The sequence below is a fragment of the Calidris pugnax genome, unplaced genomic scaffold (assembly GCF_001431845.1).
Source record: "Calidris pugnax isolate Ruff unplaced genomic scaffold, ASM143184v1 scaffold102, whole genome shotgun sequence".
NCBI lineage: Eukaryota > Metazoa > Chordata > Aves > Charadriiformes > Scolopacidae > Calidris > Calidris pugnax.
Window position 1 is genome coordinate 6,910,347 of NW_015090846.1, and position 25,594 is coordinate 6,935,940.

Below are 25,594 nucleotides of genomic sequence, written 5' to 3' on the forward strand. Positions count from 1 at the left end.
GTCCTTAAGCCATTCCAAAAGATTATTTTTTTTTGCTGACCTTTTGGTATCATTAGGTCAGGCCTGGTTTTCTCCACAGTTGTTCTTTGTGTAAAGACAGTTTGAAGACTATTACTTGCTTTACAATGTTGTCTGGACAAGACAGTCAGGATTGGAATCCCAGTCTGTAGGCTGCTATCTATACACGATTCAGTTCTTCAGGGCATGTTAGGCAAGATACTGGTATTTCAATGTATTCCAATAAGATGATTTACAGAAATATCAGTTCAAATTTACATTCAGATAAGCAGGATGCTATGGGAAAGCCTCAAAGAGAAATTAATAGGTAATTAAAACATTATACTGACTCCTAACAGTGATGGCGCTATAAAGGTGCCAGCTGCACCATAATGTTTTCAGTCTTATGGTGGCAGGAATTATATGGCAGATGCTTAAAATATGAGTGCCTAGAACAGTGAACCTTGGCCACAGTCTATCTTAAATAGGCCTCCCAAGGCAGCTTTATTCCCTGGACCTTTTTCGCCAAGAACTGTTGCTGCAGCCAGGTGTAGGGGGAAACCTTCACCGTTAGTCTGAGATTTCTAATGATCCAGTGGCCGTAGGATCAACAGCCGCAGCTGTGACTTGGCTGTCTCCTCCACAGCACATTCTCAGGGACGGTGAAGCTTCTAGAAACTGTTGGACCTACTGTTTAAGTGCTACACAGGCAGCCCAAAATGGTCCAGATTTGTACACAAATGCTGGTCAGAAATACCCTGAGTGGCATCTTTGAGGACTGCATTGCTTTATTGCAAGTTAGATCTTCTCAAGAAAGACGAGTAAGTTTTTTTCAACCGCCTCATGGAGCAGCTGCATTTCTTGTTCATGTAAGGCTATTCTCTGTCTTATTTCACTTGCTTAATATTAGGAGAATTGAGTAAAAGTAGCTTTACTGTTCCAGCAGTAGTTTCACCCTGTACTGGAGAGCATACTCGCATGAAATAGAACTGTGTTCAAGACTGGCTACCTATTTTATTTTCTGCATTATGTTAGGTTCCTCTTTGCTTTTCAGGAATGTCACTCTTAAATGAGCTATATGGCAGCACTCAGTGGCAGTGTTATCTAAGACTAGGCTGGGATAGAGGTCTAGCTTACTTTACAGAGTATACCGGCCCTAACGTGCTCCAGAAAATATTTGGAGTATCGACCTTTTTTAAAAAAAAAAAAAAAAGGAATTGTGTAAATCGTCTTTTTACTATCCAAGAATGAAGCCTTCACATACTCTCCCTATGCCTTGTTCTTTAAAAGCTTTGTCTTAATTCCCAAAGGTAAACTGATGGTTTGTTAATTCAGTAAATCTCTATGATGATTTTTTTCCTAGAGATTTTACTTCTAGTTTTTGTTTCACCTTAGGTTGTTAAGGCTAACTCCTCAGGTTTGGAATTTCAGTTTCTAATGTATGTTCAATTGTTCAGTTTCTGAGCTTGATATGTAGGGTTTATCCTGGCGTGTCTCTTAGCTGAACTCCTGCTGTATAATTTGGGAATGTTGAAATATCATGTGTCAGCACTTAAACCTTTCACTAAGACTAGGCTTCCTCACTGTGGTTTTGAAAAGAATTCCTGAAAAAAAAAACTATAGCAGTGCTATGATATTGGATGAATATAGTGACTTATAAGATAAATTTCTGATCGTGTACAGGTGCAAACACAAAAAAGAGAATGTCTTTATGAGTTACAAGTGGTTTGTTCGGCATGCTGGAGCAAGGCTAGTCTTTTACTTGTAGTGATACTAGTGAGTATCACGGGAGGTGGTGGATGCGATGACGGGTGTGGGCTGTGAGCGCCCCGGGTGTCAGAGTCAAACGCAGCCTCGCAGGGGCCGTCACAAGGTGCTGCCCCCGCAAGCGCTGCTCCCGCTGCTGCCCTGGCCGTGGGCACACCAAGCCAGCCCAGGGCAGGTGAGCATGCGTGTGCATGTCTGTGGCCAGGGCTCCTCCGTGGAAAATGCAGCATCAGAGGAACTGCAAAAACAAATTTGGGCGGTGACAAGCAAGCCAAGACTGCTTCAAACAGTACTGACTGTCTGTCAGTAGCTCTTCTTTAAAATAAAAATGGTTTTGATTGTTTCCAGCCTTCTGGGGGAGCGAGAGAAGAGGAGAGAAGGTGGTCCAGGAACGTCATCCCCTTTTCAGGATATATTCCCTTTCCTTACACTTTATTTAAAATATTTTGTTAAACATGTTAGCATGAATATTTTGTATTTACCAAAACTCAAATTTAGGCTAATATATATTTGTCATTCTTTTAATACATCCTGTATTTTCCTAAGTTGAAGAGCTAAATTGCAGGTTTGTTATTTTGAAAACATTGCAGAATTGTGGCATTAAGTCAATGAACAAACTGTCAGAGATTTAGCAAGGGCTAAGGTTTCAGAGTGTACTTTAACATAGCCAAACAGATAAACAGTATTATCTAACACTACATTTTCTAGAGAGTTGACCAGTGAAGAGTGGTGTATCTCATTTTATAGCACTGAAGACTCACTTGTTGCTCTGTCAGTGAACTTTTAAGTGCAGCACGCGCCACAGGTGCTTTCTAGATTGTATAATGATGCTGTGCCTCTTTCTAAAACCTTGTTAAAAGCAGGGAGTTGTTAGGTCTTGCTTTCTGCTGTAATCTTCCCCTCTTCTTCTTTACAAGACGATTTTTAAACAGAAAGAGAGAAATCGTATAATACAAGTAGTTGGATGGAAGTTGATCTTACTTGCTTTTGTGAGACGTTCTTGTCACTGAGGAAGGTATGAGTGCTCATGCCTTAACTCTGATAGCAGGTGCTGGCATTCCCCTTATGTTCATGTTCACAGGCAGTATTCCTTTGCTGCTTTCAAACATGTAAGAGTTGTATGAGGTCTTGGCGCCTAATCACAGTGAGCTAATTAAGTTGATACAATATGTAAAGTTGAACAAGTGATTTGTGAGGTAGTCTTGCCACGGTTGCTCTGAAAATAGCTGATTCTGCAAATGGTTATCTGAAATGACGGACTGAACATGCTTAATGAGCACAATTCAGTTGAACGTGCTTGAGAGTCTAGTCTGTAATCCTTACGTATAGATGTAAATTCCTTTTAGTCTAACAAAGCAAGAAATTTTCAGGAGGAATGCATTACAAATCACATCATTGTAAAAGGGAGAAGCTATTTGCTTACACGGACTGAACTGCAGTTGTGTCTTCTTCAATGGGCTTATTAGACAAATGCTTCCACAGTGACCAAATAAATTGTGGCTGTTGCCACAGGGTGCTAAGAAAACTTGAGTTATTTATTTGATAACAGGATAAAGAAAGAGCATCAGAGATGAGTTCCTCAAAGCGGGCAGAAACTAAGGCCTGCGGTTGCTGGCTGTGGGGAAGGGTAGGTACCAGCTGCCTGGTACAGAAGGCAGAAATGAGCAGTTGTGGGGCAGTGGCAGGTTAGCAGGAGAAGGGGTGTCTGCATCTGGAGAACAACTGTTATGTGAAACAAGTTGAAATGAGCATTCTGTTTTACATAAGGACTTTGGGTCATCAAATATGAGCTAACCCAGTATAATGAGCTTAGTACTTATATTTCTCAAAATATGTAAATAGCACAGTTCTACAGGAGATTCTTGAAACCAGGAATGTTTTTTTTTGAAAGCTTTCTGCACAAAAGTCAAGCTCACAGCATGGGAACAATAAACCCCTAATATAGTAAGGAACAGGTTAGCCTCAAAAATGAACAGAGGAGTAACTACTGTGCAAGGGATGCAACTGGAACATTCCTACAGGAAGATAAATTCACACAGTAGAGCATAATTTACTGGTAAAGACTTCATCAAGTATTTTTGCCATTTTTCCATACTGAAAGGCATTCCCATATGATTAACATTCAAATTGTGCAGTGAGTTATATTGTTGTAACTTTCTCATTGTTGGCTTTCTCATTTTTGGCAGCATGTTGCCTCTTCCTGGTCATGGAAATCATGTTGACAGAAAGAAGAGAAAGTCTGGAAAGGAATGATTCCTGACCTACTTGAAATACATTACTTTGGGTAGTTAAAAGAATCTAGTACTCTTAGAAGAACAGAAACTCTGAAACATGAAAAGGGATCATAGGCTTGCTAACTAACTTCACACTAAAACACAGTTGACAGTGTTTGAATTCTGTGGAGAATGGACTGGAAGGTATTCCCCATAAAACTGTGTACGTGGCAGACATGGCAGTGAGGAAAGTGATAGTGAAGCCATACGTGGTATTTTGAAATGCTCTCATAAGTTCCTCCCTGCTGCCCCTTGGCATGTTTTTATCTAAAGCTAAGAAGACTTTCAGTGGTGTTTGTGCACAGCAGAGCACTGCAGTCGGTAGCTTGAAACCTTCACAGCTTTGCTGTGTGTTTAATGCTGTGCAATGATAGCAGTTGTTTCCTTTGGTTTTATACCTATTCCATTAAAATTTACTTAACGTTGTAGTCCTCCGTACTTTTTTGTCAAACTGGTGCAGAACTGGACCCATGAATGTCAAGTTAAGAGTGCATAAACTTGAGAGGTGGCAGAAGTCGTATGCACTGGAAGATCAAGACATGTTGGAGTGCTGAGATAAGGCAACAGTGAGTGCATCATGAAACACAAGGAGTGAGGCAGAGGGGCAACTTTCTTTTGATTATCTTCTTTTGCTATTGAGCATTGGTCACTTTACCCACTTATGCTCCCTTTCTCTAAGTTATAGTAACTAATATTTCTTAATTGCTATTTCTGAGTGCACATTTCCACATGATAACAGAGTAAATTCACTTTTCATGCACAGAGGGAATATATTGTTTGCTATTAGATTTTTATCTAAATTTACTAACTTTTGAAGGGTTTTTTTTCAGGTGACTGTCTATATGAACTTACATCTTTACACTGATAGTATAAAATAATAATTTTCATTTCTGTTTTCATAGACCTCCCTCAGCTTTTTTTTTTCTTGGATCTAACAGATAGTGATTTACTTTTAAAAATTTATCATTTTGTTACATAACAAAATAAATAACTACACTTCCAACAAAGTAAAATTCCTGCTTACCACTGCCAAAATAATTACTTTCTTCAGTTTCTTTCAACTTTTATTGAGAATTTTTTTTTGTTAATTTCTCTAAAAACTTGTTTTTCCAGATTATCATTAAGAATTGAGCCAGGTAACAGCTCTCCTCGACTGGTTTCCTCCAAAGAAGATCTTGCAGGTATAAAACTTCATTTGAAAATTTGAGTAAGGAAATAATTTTAATTACAGAAATCCTCCACTGAAATATAAGGGAAATCCCATTTTATATCAGAGGCGTTTTGGAGGAATTAGTCAGTTTCAGATATGGGCTTTTATTGCAATTGGAGAACTACCTGTAATCATCTGTAAGGGCTGTTAGAGAATTGATCCCTTTCCATGCATATGCCCAGTTTCAGAACATCCTTGATCCGGAACGCACTCCTCTGATTTGATTTTTGTTGCAAATCTCTACCTAGCCAGCTTGTACTTGGGGTAGCACTGTTCTTTTTCTTAATTAGGCTTCTTCCTTTATGATATTCACCCTCAGAAGTTCTTTCAGTAACAAATTATATCCTACATATTAAGATTGATTTCACACGTCAGCATTCAACTGGGCAAAACAAATCCATTCATCTTAAATGAATGAAAACAATTTGATTTCAGAAGTAAGACTTAATTTGCAGAGATTGTAGAGGAGGGATTTACTGTTACTTGCCTTTCTAGAGAACAGGTTTACCTGTATAGCAAAGAGGAGCATTTTTAAAATTATTTATTAGTAGGCTTCACATTTTTAATACGTAGCATAAAATCTATTGGATTTTCCTCTGCTGAGATTAAAAACCCAGCTACAGCACAATACATCTAAAGTTGATCCCTGGAGCTGACCCGTGCTGATTGCTGAGATTGTCGGTGTTGATTCCGAGTCTCCCTTGTTACCACACCATGTCTGTCGAGGATGGGGATTCCCTGCAGCGCTGCTGTGAGCTGCTTTGTCCAGAAACCAGACCTGGTAACTCAGAGGCATTATCAGTAGCACAAGTCATCAATAAATATTGCTGACTTGAATATAAACAATTGCAGTTTGAAGGATAACACAGGGTGGTTGTTAGCATTGGAACAGAAATTAAGATTGTGTGATTTTTTTACAAATGCTTGCAATTTCATTATTAATGAGTGAAGAAGGAAGAGCGCTCTTTCAGTATAAATGAATCACTGCAGTGAATAGCATAGGAAATTCTCCTTTCAGATTTCTGTATGAACCAATACAATTTTGGCTGCTGTGAAACCCTTTCTAAGTGTCAAACGGCCAGTCATTTATAGGGACCCTGTCATTTGTCCCAGGATCATGAATGCTGTTCCCAGAGTCAGATATACATTTGATCTGGTCTTCAGTTCTGAGGAAAAAGGAGCAAAATCTGTAGAAATAATAACTTGGAAGAAAGCATTTCTTCAGGAAGGCGCTCTCCCTCTCTCCCCTCAGTGCTCAGTACTATTATTGCTGTGTAAAATATAAGTCATTCACAAGACTGGGTAAGTTCAAAAGGAGTTCTTAATTAACAGTGTTCGTACAGACACGTACTGAGTCTGGCTGGGCTGGAGTTGTCTCTTCCCCTGGCACTATGCTGGTGGCTCACAAGGTGTTGATGGGGCAGAAGTGGTTTGGCTGCTGCTGAGCAGGTCCCAGGGTGTCAGGGCTGTCCTCCCACCGCCAAAGGGGCCAGCAGGCTGGAGGGGACATGGCCAGGGCAGCTGACCCCAGCTGATTCAAGAGATAGTCCCTAACATATGATGTGCTCAGCAGTAAAAGCTAAGGTGGGAAGGGGTATTCATTATTAAGGCATTTGTCTTCTGAAACAGTCGCTGCAAGTGCTGAGGCCCTTCTTCCGAGGCAGTGGCTGGACATTTCAAGCTGATGGGAGGTAGAGGACAAATTACGTTTTGTTTTCCTTTGCGTCTGCACACAGCCTTTACTTTTCTTTATTAAACTGCCTTTATCTCAGCAGCCAGCACATCATGTAATATTTGGTTTTGCTTTGCTGAGGACTTGCTTTTTTCTACTTGAAACTTAAAACTAAGTCATTGCCTCTCATATGGTTATATCTTACATATGTAAAGCAGACACACGAGTGAACTTTTTTGTTTTCTGGCTTTCATTTTGTATTGCCATTGTATTGCCATTGTCATTAGGATGATTGTGGAAGTTCTAACTGCGGTCATGGCAGCATAGTATGTGATCGTTACCAATGGTCTGTAATTCTTAATCAAGGGCTTAGAGTTTATTAGAACTGTAGTGGAAAGCAATTAAAAATACAGTTTCAAAGTTGGAAACAACAACTTTGAACTCTCCTGAGCCAGGCAACTAATATGGCTCTATACTGCAGTGAACTAGCTGGAGTCCACAAATATTGATAGGGACAGTATTCAGTAGAACCTACTCAGTTGAATCACAGAGTCACAGAATCACAGAATGGTTTGGGTTGGAAGGGACCTTAAAGCCCATCTAGTCCCACCCCTTGCCCTGGGCAGGGAGACCTCCCACCAGACCAGGTTGCTCAAAGCCCCATCCAACCTGGCCTTGGTTGAAGAATGAACCTGTCCAGGGATGGGGCAGCCACAGCTTCTCTGGGCAACCAGAGTATGGGATCAAATATGACAGTATTAGGAAAGGGTGAACTTTCACCTCTGAATCTGCGGTGCCCCTGTATGGTCTGTAAAGTTGCTTTATTCAGTGTGAGAATTAATATGACATCTAGAAATCAAGTCTTGAGTCATTCCTGTTGCTCCATTCTTCTATTAGTATTTCCTTCAAAAGCTTGATGCGCTTGTGGACTGCTGTATTTCTTGCTCAGCCAAAGAGCTCTCACTCACTGCCTGTTCGACAGTGAATGCCATCAGCATTTTGTAATACCACGTGAATTTTCCAGTGACCTGCACCTGTGTGGCTGCAAAAATGCTACTAAAGGGAATCCAGTGTACTTTACTGAAAAAAGCAAATTAATTCCTGGAGAAGGTTAGTTAAGTAAGTTAGCAGGAATTAAAATTGAAATTTAACTAAGCATGAAGGCAATAATTTATTGTTTATTTCACAACATTAATAAATAGAAATATAGCTAAAATACTCAAATATCAGTAATGAGATACTTGACCATTGAGAATTAAAAGTAACACATTCAAAGATATTTGAGTCAACTTTATTTGGATTCAAATTATAGTTTGAGATTATTTCCACTTCAGCCATTGTGTGCCAGGAGTAAACCCTTTGCAGTAGGCAAGCATAATGATAAGAGATGATCTCAAAATAGTTTAGGCAGTAGTTTAATGTTCCAATCAATAGTTTAAAGCATAGGAATCTGAATATAGAGATTTTAAGGTAAAAATAAAGGTTCTTGGCCCATAAGGGCAGTCATCAGTTCTTCTAATAGTCAAAAAGTGAATACGGTGCTCATAGCAGTAAGTCTCGTTCAGTTCTCTGTGTGACATTCTGCCTCCTTATAGGTTGCCATTTGTTTCCAAACATGGAGAAAAAGCTCGATATCATGGTGATAATTCCAAAGTCTATAATGGACTTAAGTGCAGGGAATAGTGTCTTCTTCATGTCCTAAAGTATAATTACTTGTGCTGATGATGGATTTTTCTTCCCAGAATTGTGACTTTGTCTTCTGTATAAGTATACTCTAGGCAGGGACATTGTGGGCTTCTTTTTTTTCCCCTTAAAGTATCTTTATGAGTGTGAGGCTCAAAAAAACAGTTAAATCCTTCAATATTTCTGTTTGTAAAGTACTGGAGAAAACCATGTGTCCATTTTCCGCTTCGGTTGCCAACTGGTTTTCCAGTAAATTTGAACAGGAGGCAGACATCTGATTGAAGTGAATGTCTCACAACAAGCTATGTTTGGTATATTAGTGGCTAGGATGGTCTCATCTAATTGCCAAATGCTTATATAATTGTGAATAGTGCTTTCACAGCAAGATTTCATGCCTTCCATAACGCTGCAGATTGCAAGTAGCATTTAAAAAGGAGCTTATAAACAGTTTAATTGTATGCTTTCAGGAACTCTGATTCACACAACTTCCTTGGAAGCAACTTAAGTCTGGTCATTCTGCCTTGGTATGGTTTGAGAGAGAAAGACCATTGCTGGAGAGCTTATACCATGCTGACTGTTCACAGTTTCCAGCTGAATTAGCTGTTAAAGACATCTGTGTTCCTGTGGTATCGGCTAGGAGGTGCCCAGCATTTATGGTACAGCTATTAGAGAGATTGTTCTGGAAGGTATAACTCAATACATATTCCCAGAACAAAAGAAAAGATTTAGTATGATATATGGTAAATAAGCTAGCCTTATTAGCAACTGACATTCCTTAGAATTTACACACCAAGTGTAGCTCAGTCTAGAAAATTTTATGCATGTTCTTTATCATCCTAACATTGTTTTGAAAAGTTCAGGATGCACTGCTAATCAGAATATAAAAAATGGTTACTTGTTCTCTGAAATATACTATGTTTATCCTGTCTTGGAAAACTATATAAAAAGATAAAATAATGTTAAAATAAGTACCTTATCCAGAAAATTATATCTAATACTAAGTGACTCAAAGACTTGTCTTCATGATTCTGTGATTTTTAACGAACCCCTTCATCGAAGTTAGCACTTAGAAGTCCTTTTTAGCAACAGCCAGGCCTCAGCTGTGGGCAGCCCTTATTTTGGGGGGTTTGTTATGCAATAGTTAGGGATGGACCCTCACCCCCTTCTTTTTTTTCCAAGTAGGTATTGGTATAATTCTTGAGGAGAATAAGTAGACCAGAGGTTTTATGTTACCACTCTACCAGGAATCTGGGGTAATTAATCTGGAACAGGTGTATTCTCTTTTGTTATTTGGGTAAAATTCAGTTCATTGTCCAGCTTTGAGAGCTACTGAAGAATTCTTAGCATTTATTTTAATTAATTAGAAGCAGTAGGTTTATTGGATATAAAGTATGTGATATATAAGATTAAAAAAATGTAGCAAATGTGGAAACAGAAGGAAGCAAGACTGAGATGTTTGCACATTTGTAACACTCTGGAGGTAGATGTACTACACTAATGACGTCTGTACAGCAGTCCCAGCATTTTAGAATAAAAAAATCCCACACCATCATTTTCCATGTAAACACTGAGTTGACATTTAGTTTTGCCATTTGTTTTACTGGTTGCTTTGGCAACTAATAAATAGTTTGTGCTAAGTGCTTTAGCAGCCAATTGTTCTGTGGAAATGAGGATTGTTCAGTCCTCGTGCAAGTGCTTGGTTATTGCTTCATGTGCTTGGTGTCTGCTTTTCTTATACTGTACTTAAGATAGAAATGGAAGTACTAAGTTTTCTTCACAGAAGTTTACAGACTATCCAGAAGACTTTGTGCCTTAGTTTCAAACTTGTAGTTATTTCCAATTTCTTCCTCTGGGATACTTTCCCTACAAATTTTTACAAATCATTTGAGCATTTTTGAAAAAAAATTAATACCAGACAAATGTGTGGGATTCACATGTTGTTCTCAACCACTAAATCCAGACAGAACTAGTGCACTGTGGTTTTTTTCTTAACAGACCAAGGCTTCGCAAAAATTGAATATTCTGTCAAAGCAAATATAACGTTATCAGGGAGAGAATGACCATGCAGTTTTTAACTTTATCACTTCCTGTTATTTCCTGTGACTTTCTTACCAGACAAGTCTCTTTAATGTCCTAGTTTACTGATGCATATTTTAACTAGCAAGCTATTGCTCCCTAGGAATGTTAGGAACATATATAACAGCCAGAGGACAAGGGGCTTTTCTGCTCTTTTTTTTTCTCTCCTTATTCTTTAGAGCAGTCACCTGAGATGCTTTCTGTAAAAGTTATTTTATTGATGGATTGGTTAATGTATTTTGTTGAACCCAAACTTCAGAGTTTCCCTGCGGCGGTGCTTTCACAGTGGGTATGTCATCCGAGCTCAGGCACTGCCCACCAGATTCAGCTGCAAGAATTCAACATTTTTGCTCAAGTGTAAGTCGGGGTTTTGCACATTCCACTGGTGCGGTGTAAGTAACACAAATGCTGATGATTAGTGATTCCATAGAAGCAACACTTGAAGTATATTTCACTTTTACCTGTGTGTGTTGATAGACATTACAAAAGATTGATATACTTGTCAGTGTTTATTCCCTCGCTGCAAACCATGTTTTTGGAATTAACCTTTAAATTAGTGGATTTTGGTAATGCAGATTTGAACATAAAGCAAAGACTACATCAAAGGAGAACCACACTCTGTGTGTCTTCCAGGCATTCTTGGCACTGGTAGGTGGTAGCATTTGTAAAAACAACAACAACAAAAAAACACCTGGGCTAAACTATTCTTTTTACAGATTTGAGGAGATATGAGACATTAAGGGCTGTGAAGAAACATCTTTAATAAATTGCCTAATAAGTGTATTCTGGAGCCCTGTAAACATAAAATAGGTTCTAAAAAATAGAATCTGGAAGTGAAGCAAAAGAATATCACATACTCCAGGTCTCTTTATCTCAATCTCTCATTTTTGGTTTGCTTTAAGAAATTTGGGATGGGAGGTTACTTGCATTAAGCAAGTCAGTTGAGTTTAAGGGAAGAAGGAAATGTCCATATCATGACTTTTTTGGATTACTAAATGACACAGTTTGGTGTTAAGATTCCTTTAAGCTGTTTTCTGATTATTTAGGAAAGCACATCTGCACATTTCGCTTGAAAATCCACTAAAGGCTGTAATAAGGGAAGGATCATTGAGAAGTAGGAGGGAATCAAGAAAAAAGAACAAGCTGTAGCTGGATAAGTAGAAGATAGAAATTAAAGAAACTGAGAATGATTTGAAGGAAAATGTAAACAGATAGCAGGATGTTCTTTACACATATTAGAAGTAGAAAGCACTTGAGAAAATTGTGGTTCATCTGGACCGGCAGAGAAAGAAAAACAGTCAGAGAAGGAAAGGACAGTGCAGCAAAGCCAGACAGTTTCTTTTCAACAATCTTAATTGTGATTTCTACTGAATGTTTCCCTAGACTTAACATATTCTTCATAAATGCCAAAAATGAAAAGAGAATGAGGATTTGTGGAAGTCTAGAATGAGACAGTGACTTAATCTTTTCCTTCCTGCAATATTTCTAGAATTATAAATTCTCAATTGCCAAAGTAGACTAATATTCTATACCAATTATTGTCCTTAGAGTATAAAAAAAAAAAAAAATGCACTCCAGAATAAGGTTTCCAAATGGCTTTTTGTAAACATATCTCTACCTTTTGCTGTTATGTAGAGTGGAGGTGGAGATTAGAATGGGACACTATTACAGCAGCAAGGTTCACATGGCAGAAATATAAAGTCCTATTTATGTTCCCTTTACTCCCAGGGCACGGTATTAGAAATGCTTTGTAGTCCTTTTGAAAAAAAAAGAGTACTTTCCTTCAGTAACCAAAATCATCTTCCTGGCCTCTGCAGCAACAGGCCTTTGCATACTGGTTCCAAAGAGAGCGGGCAGACTTGGGGAGCACAGGGGGTGCAGCCAAAGGCTCTGATTCTTGTTCTTAGTTTGCTCGTCTGAGAAGCAGCCATAATATACCTCTCTTGCATGATGTATGCATTAATAGGCTTTAGTTGAATTGTGAAGTAATACTCTGAAAATTAAAACTATGCTTTTTCAATAGCCATCATTCTAGACTTTTTTGTGTGTGTCATTCTTGATTCTGTGCACAAAACTCTTCTTAAGTTCCTTGTTGTGTGTTTTGTAAGTGTGTTTTGGAAGTAGGTCTTTCTGTTTGAAAGTTTTAATTATCACCCACTGACTTTGGTTACAATGGCAACAGAACAGTAAAAATTTACAGCAAAGATTTAACTAGAGAGTCTGTGGCTTGGAATGTCTTTATTAAGTTTTAGAAACAGAGCCCATAAGTATCAGTTTTACTTCTTAGTTGCTCACCAAAAAACAGTAAATAGTTGAGACTGTTTTACCTTCCTAAAAAATCACTCTGCAACTCATTTTCAGTTTTCTGTTTGGATGCCAACTATTGGTTTATTGATAGATTTTTAATGTAGAAAAATTGTGAACTGTAACTCCTTCACCCTGTTGCTTTTTTTAAAAGCTCTGGAGACTGTAAATGTTCACATGTTCTACTGAAGGATTGCAAAAGTAACATTCATTTATAACATTTGAAGGATTATTCATGGAAAAATTATGCAAAGGAAAAAACAGTGAGATCCTTTGGGATATGTGTAAACTTTTCCAAATGTTCTTGCCACAGATCTCTGAGCAGCACTCAGCTCACTCTGATGAAGTTGTCTCACGTTCCCTAATGCAAACAAATTTTTAATAATGTTCTAATATTTTTATACATTATTTTTGTGCATGTCAGCATGGTCTTGAAAATGATGCTGAGAAATAATGAAAACCAAACTAACCCTTGTTCATGCCAGCTGACTGGAAAATCCTGCTAAGAGTGCTTTGTCTCCATGAAAGGCAAAATAACAGAATAGCAATCATGGTAACAGTATGCACTAGGAATGGAGCCAGGGGAGTAAAGAGGAGAGTTAGCAGTAGCAGATGACTTCACTTATTGGAAAAAAAAGAGGCAAAATAATTCAATCTCAAATGAATTTAAATACTGGAATTTTGTTATCAGCAGTATCAGGCAGAACTTCCCCAGCTAATTGCTCAGCAGTCTGGTATGTCCATAAACATCCCTCAGTCTGTGCAGTTTTCATCAGTATCTCACCGCTTGCCCTCTTTGGCATCCTCCTTGGCACAGTCTCTCTTGTCTCTTACCCCTCTGCAGAAATGAGGTCATCTCCCCCGTGCCCCATAACTCACGCTGACACCCTCTGCGCCCCGGGCGTCTCGCTGAACCCAGCCTGCCCCACAGCGCTCTGAACCTCACCATTCTTCTGCACCGGCGCTTGACAGCAGAGCAGATGCAAAGACTTCCTAAAGGGTTTTAAGCTCAGATTTTTACCTTAGAGCAGGCTTACCAGAGCCAAACTGTATATATTTGGCTTCTGTTGGCTTGGAGGTGCGGAAGATGCAGAACCACATAGAAAATGGCCACTCCAGACAGAGTAGCACCAACATAGTTCTGATACTTCTGTCTGTGTCTCATCCCACAAAGCATTCTGTTTTCTGTCATTCATATCTACTCTGAAGGCACCGGGCTAGGAAAAGGTCCATTATCTCCTTTCACAGGACTGATGAAAGCAATTGCGATTGCCATGTACAGCAAGGAAGCCAGGCAGGAACTGTTGCCTTCTGTTGTAAGACTCCTATACCTATTTCCACAAATTCTGTCACCCTTGACACATCTCACCTTAGCCAGGCAGTACTTTAACCTGAAGTCTGACTTTATAATCTTATTTTTGATCTGAGATAAGCAGTCTTTTTAGACACATTACATCATTCAGCATTTTTTTAACAAACTTTTTCTGTTGTGACACGGTCCAGGTAATAAAAGCTCTTGCTAAAATGAAGTTATAATGATCAATCTTTAAATATTTTTGTATTTTATTTGTATTAGTGCAAATTTCACTTTGTGCTTCCTAAATCACAGAATCATAGAATGGTTGGGGTTGGAAGGGACCTTAAAGCCCATCCAGTCCCACCCCCTGCCCTGGGCAGGGACACCTCCCACTAGACCAGTTTCCTCCAAGCCCCGTCCAACCTGGCCTTGAACCCCTCCAGGGATGGGGCAGCCACAGCTTCTCTGGGCAACCTGGGCCAGGCTCTCACCACCCTCACACCAAAGAATTTCTTCCTGAAAGAAGAAAGGGTCTAGTTTCCAAAAAAAAAAGGGAGCATGGAGTGAAAAATCCCAAAGCACTATCTTTTTTGGTAGACAACATCTCTTATTTTGTGTAGGTTTTGATAGCAGTAACATTTGAACCTATAAACATTTTAAAATACCTCAAGTCAAATCCAGCTGACTTTGATTTTGTAATGGTTTGATTGTGTCAGCACAAGACTTGTTATTTTGCTGTTCTTTCTCTAGATAAAGTAGTTTTGGTGCAGTCTCCATGCTTTGCTTCAGTGAACGTTGTCTTAGCATCAAATTGATCAAACAGCCTTACTGCTTTCAGCTCAGTGACCTCCATGGTGAGAAACTTTAAACTCTTACGTATTACAAAAGTTACCAGCTATTTTGACATGTGTCATAGTGTCTGTGTGAAAAAGCACTGCACCATACTGGTGCTTACGTAGGGCTGTGCCTTGAGATTGCTACTCTTTCACAGGCTGTAGTTTCAACAGTTTGTTAAACATAGTATTTTAGTAGCTCTCAGTGAACTATAGTGTCATCCACTTAAAATTACTTAATGTAAGTCACATGCTCTAGCTCTAGGCAATCCTGCTTCAGCAGGGGAGTTGGACTAGATGATCTCTATGGTCCCTTCCAACTCTAGAAATTCAGTGAAATTTAGAACTGACACCAGAGAGAAAGAGCTGAATGACTGAACAGGAAGCAATAGAAAACTCAACCAATCCTGCAGCCAAATTATGGGACAAGTAGTGACTTAATGCATTGCAAGCTGTGATGGGAACCTCAGAGTGGCCACATTAACACTGAAGTTTATGCTGAGTTTCAGGCTAAACTCTTGCTGATCCATGCTCATAATCTTCAGGAAAATTGTCTTTCAGCTGCCACTATCTTTGTACTGGATCTCAGCTCCAATATATTTTAAGCTTCTTAGCAGGTAGTAAACACCTCAGTAAGTATTTTACTGTTCACAAGTTGAAAAAAAATCTGATGGAAAGGCACTATAAACAAAGCACATAAAGAGGACTGCTTTTTGTGAACCTAGTTCATCAGAAGGGCTGGAGGTCTTCAAATAAAAGAACTTGGAATCATTTCTGAAACTTCTGAATGCATTTGGTTTGTCTCTGCATAAATTTTAAGAATTCATAATGAAAACTTGTGGTAAAAGACTTTAGTGAAATGTATGTTCTTGCTAGCAATGCAACAGACAAGATTTTCAGACCTAATGGTGAAATACTAATTTGAACAGTTTTTACACACTAAACTAGTCACCACCTAATTTCACTGGGATTCATACTCTTTATATTCTAACTTGTGCCTAGTCTCCACAGCAGAAGAGGAAGATGAACCCTATTGTCTCTAGGGAAAAAGCTCCCAATGTCATTTTACAGGCTAAATGTAACAAAATTTTGATTGAAAATGCAGCAGAATGTTGTACTCAGCCCTCTTCCAGCCTCAGAGACGTATGGTTCTCGTTGAATCTCTGGATGAAGTAATGATTGAAAGTGTGCTTTTTTAAATCTGCATGTGGACTTTAAGCATAAGACTTTCTCTGAAGCCACATATGCCAGTGACTCCTGCTCCTGTGTCATGTTCCACAAATTCTCCATTGTGTGATGGAAAGACAGGCAGGCAAAAACACAGTCCTGTCTAGCATGGTATATAGGAGTAAGGTAGAAAACAGTGTTACAAACTGTTTTCTCTTTTTGTTCTCCACTAAATTGGTGATCTGATGTATTATATTACTGAAGGTTCCTGTAATGAACTCATTTCCCATCTCTATGTTACTAGAAGCAGTTTCCTCTTTCTGCTTGTCCTTGAGGCTCCTTTCATTGCTAATTAAACAGCACAATGAATAGTTTGCTCAAACGTGCAGAACACTGTGTGGATGAGATTTTCCCCCCTTAATGCTATGGAAAGCCTTTGCAGTTCTTCATAGTAATGACCTAGTTCATAATAAAATTCCTGACTCTTAGGCTATGGGTAAATAAAAATACAGGTAATTTGGAATTGATTCCTGTATTTCTTACAACTTCCTATAAGTCTATATTGCAGAATGGGTATGGATAGTAAAGCATCTTGTGTCTATTTGCATTATTTTTTGCCTCTTACCAGACAAACTCATTACTGGTTCTCCTGTTTCTTCTTGTATCTCATGAATCCTTAATTCAAGGCAGAAGAAATTAATGAGTAACTTCTGTGCTTGGGGAGAGAGGGAGTAGCTTGTATGCCAGATAGAGTCATAGGATATCTCCTGTTGGAAGGGACCCATAAGGTTGATCGATTCCAACTCCCTGCTCCTTGCAGGACTACCTGAAACTCAGTTATATTACTAAGAGTGTTTTCCAGATGCTCCTTGTCCTCTGACAGGCCTGGTGCTGTGACCACTTCCCTGGGTCCCTGTTCCAGTGACTGGCCACCCTCTCAGAACCACTTCTGTTACGCGTGTACCTTCATATCCTGTTGGGGTTTTGTTTCAGATTTTTTTCTATTTCTGTTGTCACTATTTTGAGGTCAGATGCTTTTGTGAAGATTCTGATGGTAGTTGTATGTGGTTTTTCACATCACAAAGTTTCTGTCCCATTTGACCTCCTGGTGGTGCTTTAGGCTAGAGGCCAGAAGCCGGCTGAGCTGGAGCCTCCAAGAAGTGGTTCCTGTGATGCAGGGGGATGTCTGTCTTGCTGTTACCTGAGCTGTACTGAGTCTGGAGGTGGATATGGGGCAGCAGCCACTTTCATGACCACTGTTCCCATTTCTGTCACAAGCACCAATGCCAAAACTAAATGTTTAAAAATGAAATCTCAACTGTTTGTTGTGAAGCCGGGAATAGCCGTGTGTTCACTGAGGATGATGATAAGGCATGTTGTTCTCCACTGTATTGCAAAGTTTGCTGCCAGCCTTTTGCGAACAGCATCAAGGAATTGGAAGACAACAGCTTATCCGTGTTTTCCATGAGGCCTCATAAAATCTGTAAAATGAGAGGAAGAATAATTGCAGTGAGACATCTCATCAATGATTGAGAAGTACTGCATCTGTCTGGCCATTAGATACATGAAAAGCCCCTGCTTTCTCTTACATGCTCAAGCAGTGAGTCAGTATGAGCAGATTGTTTACAGTTTATTCACAACATGGAGTTGTGAACAAAATTCAAAACATGTGTGAGCATTCCTGCTCACACCCGAAGTACAAACTGACTTTATGGCTCTGCATATTGTACTTTGGCACATCCAGCTGTTGTAAGGGTGCCAAAGACTTTTTGTAGGAGTTCATTGTTAAAAGTATGTGCAAAGCTGTTTTAAAAATTACTTCCAGACATTCAAGAGTATAGAGATGAATTCATAACAGAAATGGATGATGTAGCCCTAATGCGCAAGAAACAGTTCTTCCAGAAATGGTGCATCTGTAACAATTCATGTAAATCAGTGGCTGAACACACCAGCCCGTGAAATGTCTGGGTTTTGCATCAGTTCAATGTTGAACAATCTCTGTCTTTTAGGTCCATCCGACGTGTCAGCAATTCTGAAGTTCAGCAGGAGACCCACGTGCCCTGATGCCTCGGTGGCCGCGAGTCTCCCCACGCCCCCGGTGCCAAGGCACAGGAAGAGTCACAGCCTGGGAAACAAGTGGGTGCTGTGGAGGGTCTCACCCTTAGGCAGTTTTGTGCCTCAGAATGTTTAGGATAGCGGCAGAACACTCTGGTATTTGTCCCCTCCATTTCATGTATGGCAAGAGTGCTGCAGGCTTTATGTTTATTTTCTAGGTTTTCTCTTGATGCTTCATTATTTTTGCCAGACCCTGGCAGTACTTGAAAGCTGTGTATCCACCTTGGTCTGTGGTTTCCCGGTGTGCATAGCTGATTTTTTCTTCTTTTTATTTTTAAACATCTTTCTACATCTAAGGAAACGTACTAGTTGCTTGGCACACCTTATCATTCAGGAAAGTTGTGACCTTTTGTGCTATTTTACCTGGGTAATATAGATTAGAAACATTTTTCTCTGCCATTTACCCAGCTAAGTGAGAGCATCTGCTCCCAGTCAAGGTCTCAGCATCTACCAAATTTCAGAGTCAGGGAAAAAAGTTCATGTGACTTCTCCGGGGTCCTAGAGCATTGGTGTGTTAGTTCAGCTCAGAGAGGGACCACTGAGCAGGGCTCTGCTTTTTCTGTTGTTCTTCCTTTGCCTCCACAAAGTGTGTTCAGGTTTTGTATGGAGAGAAGTAAAAAAAAATTACCATCTGCAGAAATTTAATAATTATTACTTATAAAGACCACTAAAATCTGAAACTTGTTTTGATAGTCAATGAGAATATGTACAGCAGAGGGGAAGCGTGAGCAGTAGCGTTTAATTGCCTGCTATTGGATAAGCTATCGATAAGGCAAAGGCTGGGTGAAGTATCGGGAGCCAAGGGCTGCCGTTAGATGCCGGATGAGGGGTTTTGCCTTGTTGTCCCGTTTTCCAGCATGATGTGCCAGTTCAGCGTGGTGGAGAGCAAAAGTGCCACCTTCCCGACGGAGCGTCCGCGCCACCTCCTGGATGACAGCGTCCTGGAGCCCCACAGCCCGCCCCGCGGCCACCCCCGCGGCAGCCTGCTCGCCAACGGGCTCTCCAGAGGTAGGGGGCGGCACTCCCGCGGTCCGGGGAGCGCACAGAGAGGCCGGGACTGGTCCCTTCCGTGGAGAAGGCGGACCAGAGTGCTTGGTCTCGGCTTGCCCCGGGTACTGCTGGTGGGTTTGTAACAGTGGCAGGAAGGCAGATTGTCTTCTGTGTGCTCTGTGGGATGCAGGGAGTTTGTCAGCTTTCACCAGGAAAAAAAAAAGTGCTACTGAAAAGTGGACGTATACTTTGCAAGTTACCTTTGACAAATGAAAATTTAACGACATGTTTTAGAAGAGTTCAGTTGTGCTCTCTGAGACTTCAAAAGAAACATAAAACGAACTTGTGAAAGAGAATGATGACCATTACGTTGTGGTCACTGTAATTAATACAATAATTATTATAATCAAAACAAAGTGGCCAACAGTTTGCGTTCTAAGCATGAAAAAGCCACTTTTAAGTGACTCGGGCTACTTCTGGAATAGGAAATACACTGTGAAGGATAGCGAGTTACTTGACCAAGAAGAGTTTGACACTGAGATATCTTTGAACTTCTGAAAATACAGGCACAGCTTAATGTGTTAGACTGAGCATTAGAAGATCAGTCCTGAGAAAATTACAACTGTAAGCTAAATAGCTGTGCCAGGGAAGGAGGGACAAATCGATCATGGGATTGGAGGAGAAATAGGAACTATCATTGTGAATACCATTGTATTGATCAGTTATGGCTCCTGGCAGCAGTATTACAGCTGGCATATCCTGTTAAAGGTGTGCTTGCTTGTTGAAAACAAACAATGATGTCATGTGTAATAACTTTAATTGACTTACAGATATTATGGTAGAAATATTGTCTTACAGAGTAACTGAATTTTATGTTCCTTAAGTGCTCAGCTTTTGAATGAAAAGCAGTATAATGGAAATTAACGTAACACATAGATGTCTGGTAATCAAACACAATAATGACTTCATTGACCAGTAAGATATTATAAATGAGAAGGCTCCTGTAAGCCTCTTCCAATTTTAGGTTTTACTCTAAAGACTTCAATTTTGAAACATGATATGAGTAAGCAATTTCCATGGCACTATAAAAAGATTATTCTGGTGATCCACATACATTGGCTTTGTATTTTCCCTTGGGTGTTTTTCTTACTCCTTCTCTGTACTACTCTTTTTCTAGATAGCAGTGAAAGCTCAGAATTTAGTGAGGAGCTGCCGTCAGGGCTTGAAAGGTGAGTTAGTCTTCACGTACACTCACTGAGCACTCTACAGACTTAGCTAAGAAATTCATGAATGATCCCTAAGCCCTAAATCAATAGCTGTTTTTATCAAATTACTGATTAGTTAGGAAAAAATGGCAAAGTTTTTGAAATAAAGCACTGTAAAGTTATTGTGGTTTTCTTCCCACGGACCTGAAAAGATTGGGAACTATCTCTGTCATGTTTACCAAACCCTAACTGTTGAAGTCTCAGACTAGAATTTCCCTCATCAGATATTTGCATTCACGAACAGGGGTCGTTTATATGCCACGCTGGGGCCTAACTGGAGGGTACCGATCCGGAATTCTCCTAGGAGTCGAAGCTGTGTCTACAGGTACAGTTCAGGGTCTGCCTTGCTAAACTTTCATTTGGGTCTCTACGCTTTCCTAGCGTAATGTATTTTCTGTCCAAGTATGACCATATCAACTCATGGTAGTCTTCCCCTCCTGCTTGTAAAAATTCCTATTAATGCTAACGCAGGGGTATGGCCCGTTCAGATTAAATTCAGTTCAGCTATTTATTTAAATAATTATATCTGCTTCCATATTGTGGAAAACTGTTGTTTACTTGGGGTTTATGACATTACAGAAGCAGGTTTGTCGTGAAGGCCATCTTTGCCTTCTGTGACAAATAACGATGTTAGAAGGATACCTTCTTGACCCTTTCTCACAATTTACTTCCTGATTTGAAGGGCAGCTACCCATAACATCTGTTTGGGTCAGAGGGCCATAGTATGATTTTGTACAGTAAAGAAGTGTTACCTTGGACCCCGAGTAAGAGAGGGAACATCTGCAATGCCGTATGAGGCGGGCACTCCCAGCGTTGCTAGTCACTAAGACAGGGACTTTCAGAAACAAGTAATCCATTTACAGCCCAAAGAGAGGTGATGTGGAAAATTATACATGGTTAGGGGGATAAAAATCATTCATTACATCCATTCCTGATCTGATCTTCATAAATTCTGTGGTAGTGGGAAGTGAAGAAGTACATATGAACAATAAAGAAAATAGGGCCCTGAAACCGTATTCTGCAAATACAGAGATTTAGTCGGAGTTTAAATCTAGGCAGTTTTTATTTTGTATAAATTATTTTGCATTAGTCCTTGTAGAAGTGTTTGATATATTGTGTTCAGCTGTTTTACTTGAGCTGGTAACATCTGATAGCAGCACAAGTTAGAATAAGTTAGACAGCAATAAAAGTGCATACTTTATAAATAAGCAAAGGAATAAATTCTGGAAAAATATTATACCTGTTTCTGGAAAATACACTCTTAATGTGTCCATGATAGACTTGCTTCAAAAATTATGCAAGCTAGAAATATAAAATATAAAAAGATAAAAATGTGAAAAGTCTATTAAATCCACAAAGTAAAATTACTCCCTAAAATACATTTCTTACACTTATCCACTGTCAAGTAATTCTAATGCTTGCATTCATTCTTCCTTTTTCTGGAATCTTCTACTGCTTTTATCTAAAAACTAGAACTGGCAAGAATACACATTAGCAAGGGGAAGGGAATTCCATTTAATGGAAGAAGATGCACCTGCCAGTCTGAGGGGCTGTCCTTGCAGTTTGAGGGTCTTGCTGTGCGTATCACTTCCACTGGCGTGTGTTTATGTGACGCCCTAATACTCGTTCATAGACAGAATAGTGTTCCTCTCACAACCGAGTGATAGACCATACGCATGTCCTTTGCCTTGTATTCACTATTAGACATGATTTAGTTGGCTCTGGTAAACCTCACTGGCCCTTACAAGAATAGCGGGACTGTGATCACCTGTTGTTGGAGAGAGGTTGGCAGCAGATAGTTCTAACAGATCGTCACCTGCCAATCAATCTTTGGTTGTTATGTTCTTAATGGCTGTTCACATTTCTAACTTTGCCTGCACTTGGGTTCTTTCAGTTGTAGCACTTTCTCACTGTTATATGTAGGAAGCTCTATGTTCATCCTGGGAAAGGAAAAAAATGTTTTAATCTCTGTACAATAAATTTTTTGGCATTGTTACATAGTTTTCCCAAGTTTTTTCCAATTAGCCAAGGTAATTTCCTACATTCTTTTTTGATAGCTAAGGTTTACTTTAAGATAAAATTACATTTGTGAGAGCTCTTACTGCCAAACTTTTAATCCATAATTTTCCAGAAATCCAGCTAATTTCTGTAATTTGCCAGAATAAAACAGAAAATTGCTTGTTTTGCCTTGGACTTTGGGCCTCAATATTTATTCTGTTCCGTTATATTTTTTCATGTCAAGGCCCCAGAATGGAACCTTTTGTTGATTTGGTTTTTTTTCAAAGATCCTGATTCCTATTTGATGTCTAGGTTTGGAGAGTCAAGTGTCAGATGATACAATACATGTAAGGCAATACAGGAAAAATTTATTTAGAGCTAAATTACATTGCTTGCTTGTTGTCCTTATTTGTCTGCTCAAATGCATATGGCAATGTTTTGTCTCTCTAGCCCAGCAGGGGCCTGCAGCTGCACATTAGGTAGTTCCACAGGAGTCATTACCATTGAAGGTCCATTAAGAAGAAAAACACTGCTCAAAGAAGGCAAGAAACCTACTGTAAGTGATTCTAATTCCAATTCTTCCTATGATTCTTATTCAGTAGTGGCTGTCTTAATTTCCAGGATTAGATTAAAACTGCAACTTGATACCACACACAAAACAATGTTCCTTGTTATTATCAATTTTAAAATCATTTTCTGTTCAAAGTTTTAACTGTGTTATAACAAGGCTGTAACCTCTGTATGTCCTTTGATCTACAGCATTTTTGCTTCTCCCTGTATTTGCAAGTAACGTCTCTAGGTTGTGACAGCAGAGCGAGAGTAAAGCAGCTCTATAAATCCGCTTACATTTCTGTGAGGGCAGAAATTTAGTATCGTGGTGAAATGGGAACGCTGCAGGGCATCCACTCATAGACCAAAGCCATGGGAATTCATACTTAACCTAAATTCACAGGTTTCACATGGCTCTGGTCCTACACATTTGGATTTTTTTTGGTTTTGTAGAGTTCATAGATATTTTTAATGTGTTACACTACTGTTCAGTGCTAAAAGATTTGAAGAATTGCTGAGGTGTCATCTCAATAAATTTTAGTGATCAAATGCAGCAGTCTACGATCTGTCCAGTAGGAGGCAGCACACCATTTTGCTGTGAAGCAATCAGTCCTGATACATTTATGAGATACCCAAGTAAGATGGATTGTATTCACAGCCAACCATCTAATTTAGGTAGCTGGGCTGATTTACACTAGGAGACACTCTATCTAACTCTCTGTTCCTTGCTTCTGGAATTGACTTTGCTAGCACTTGGACTTGCTTGCGAGTAGTTTTTTGAAATGTTGGAGATATGCAGAGTTTTTGCTAATTTTTTTCCTTTCTGATTCAGCTCTCCTCATGGACTAGATACTGGGTTATGCTTTCAGGATCAACTCTTCTGTACTTTGGAGCAAAATCTTTAAGGGGCACTGAAAGAAAACATGTAAGTGTTAGATTTGTCCTATAAACAAGAATTGTGTGTTCATAAGCAGATCTGGAAGGGTGTTTGAAGTGTACCTGCTGTTCCAGGCTGAGCCAATGTCTGCGCAACTTGTACAGTCAAAAGTTAATCCCTAGTATGGTCTCAGCTGTGACTGACTTGTCTGTCTCTTCCAGTATAAATCTACACCTGGTAAAAAAGTCTCCATTGTGGGCTGGATGGTGGCACTGCCTGATGACCCTGAGCATCCTGATATTTTCCAGCTAAATAACCCTGACAAAGGTAGATGTTGCAGGATGGACATTATCTCCATTATATTTCTGTGACAGGAAGTAGATTAATCTCTCTTAATGAGTTTGTAGATTACGGAATTTGCAGTGGCACTCATATAAAAGACTGAAGAGGGAGATTTTCAATATAGAATATCAAGGGAGGATACAAATTAAATTGAACATATTTCTGTAATATGCTGTGGTGCTTCTCTAGTGCCTACAGAGGTCTTGCTGTCTCTTGACAGTTACTATAAGTTTTGTAGAAATTGCCCAACCAGTATGAGATTGCTGCACATCCATGGGCCCTCATACCCTAATCTCCAAGCTTCTGAATAGCTTTCTCAAAATTGGTTAGTATCAAATCTTGACTTACACCGAGGCCAATTAGAATATTATGAAGATTCTTCAAACATCAAGCCATTCACCAAAAAAAGCCTTTTATGTAATTATTAATTATTTTTTAATAATTCATTTTGAAGTGCAATAACTTCCGCCATGATTAAACTTCAAAAACTTCAAAACATCAGAAAGCCCCTAGAGTTATTTCGCACTTTGGTTACGTAAAGACTTTTGAGGCTTCTTTCACTTTTCACGCTTTCAACTTTGGTGGTGGACGTGGATTTGCATCAGCTGTGTGAAGTGCATCTCTTGGGTCTTGACTAAAACGTACAAAGTACTTGATTGCACAAAGCAATTTACAAAATATTGAGGCATAGAGGAAACTTGAGATAGGACATTGAAGAAAACTAAGTTCACAAATACAAAAACGTTCATAAGAAGTTTGGCAATAACACAACAGCCTCAAAGAGAAGGGAGCCAGGAGTAAGTTGGATGTGACCTAAGTGGTCTTTCCTGTGGCTGTAATTCGGCCTCACTTTGCTTTGCAGGCCACGTATGTTCTCATACTCCCTCCACCAAAGGATTGTTGGATAAAATTATATGAGCAACATCCTCTTCGAGCATTTGAGATGCATGTTAATTTAATAGTTTACCTCAGGAATTTTGGCTTCTGCACAGAAATTAGAATCCCTTGAAACTAGATGTCTGTCTGCAAATTCAGAGCCTTTGATTTTCTTATTTTATAGGCAATGTTTACAAGTTCCAGACTGGTTCAAGATTTCATGCAATATTATGGCATAAGCATTTGGATGATGCATGCAAAAGCAACAAGCCTCAGGTAAGGTTGTGAAACTTATTTCTACCC

At 39.4% G+C, this 25,594-nt stretch overlaps 1 protein-coding gene across 3 annotated transcripts in view; it reads left to right on the forward strand.

The window, feature by feature from the left end:
• RALGPS1 (Ral GEF with PH domain and SH3 binding motif 1) overlaps positions 1-25,594 on the forward strand; it is an 88,621-nt gene that overhangs the window by 58,139 nt on the left and 4,888 nt on the right. For 2 of the 3 annotated variants that reach the window (XM_014942832.1, XM_014942833.1), the window contains 9 exons: positions 5,151-5,218; positions 18,289-18,415; positions 19,251-19,402; positions 20,562-20,613; positions 20,894-20,974; positions 23,098-23,203; positions 24,029-24,121; positions 24,295-24,400; positions 25,476-25,567. In XM_014942832.1, coding sequence (XP_014798318.1) covers positions 5,151-5,218; positions 18,289-18,415; positions 19,251-19,402; positions 20,562-20,613; positions 20,894-20,974; positions 23,098-23,203; positions 24,029-24,121; positions 24,295-24,400; positions 25,476-25,567 — 877 coding nt within the window. The remainder of the gene's footprint in view (positions 1-5,150; positions 5,219-18,288; positions 18,416-19,250; positions 19,403-20,561; positions 20,614-20,893; positions 20,975-23,097; positions 23,204-24,028; positions 24,122-24,294; positions 24,401-25,475; positions 25,568-25,594) is intronic. The other variant, XM_014942834.1, reaches the window with a different exon arrangement.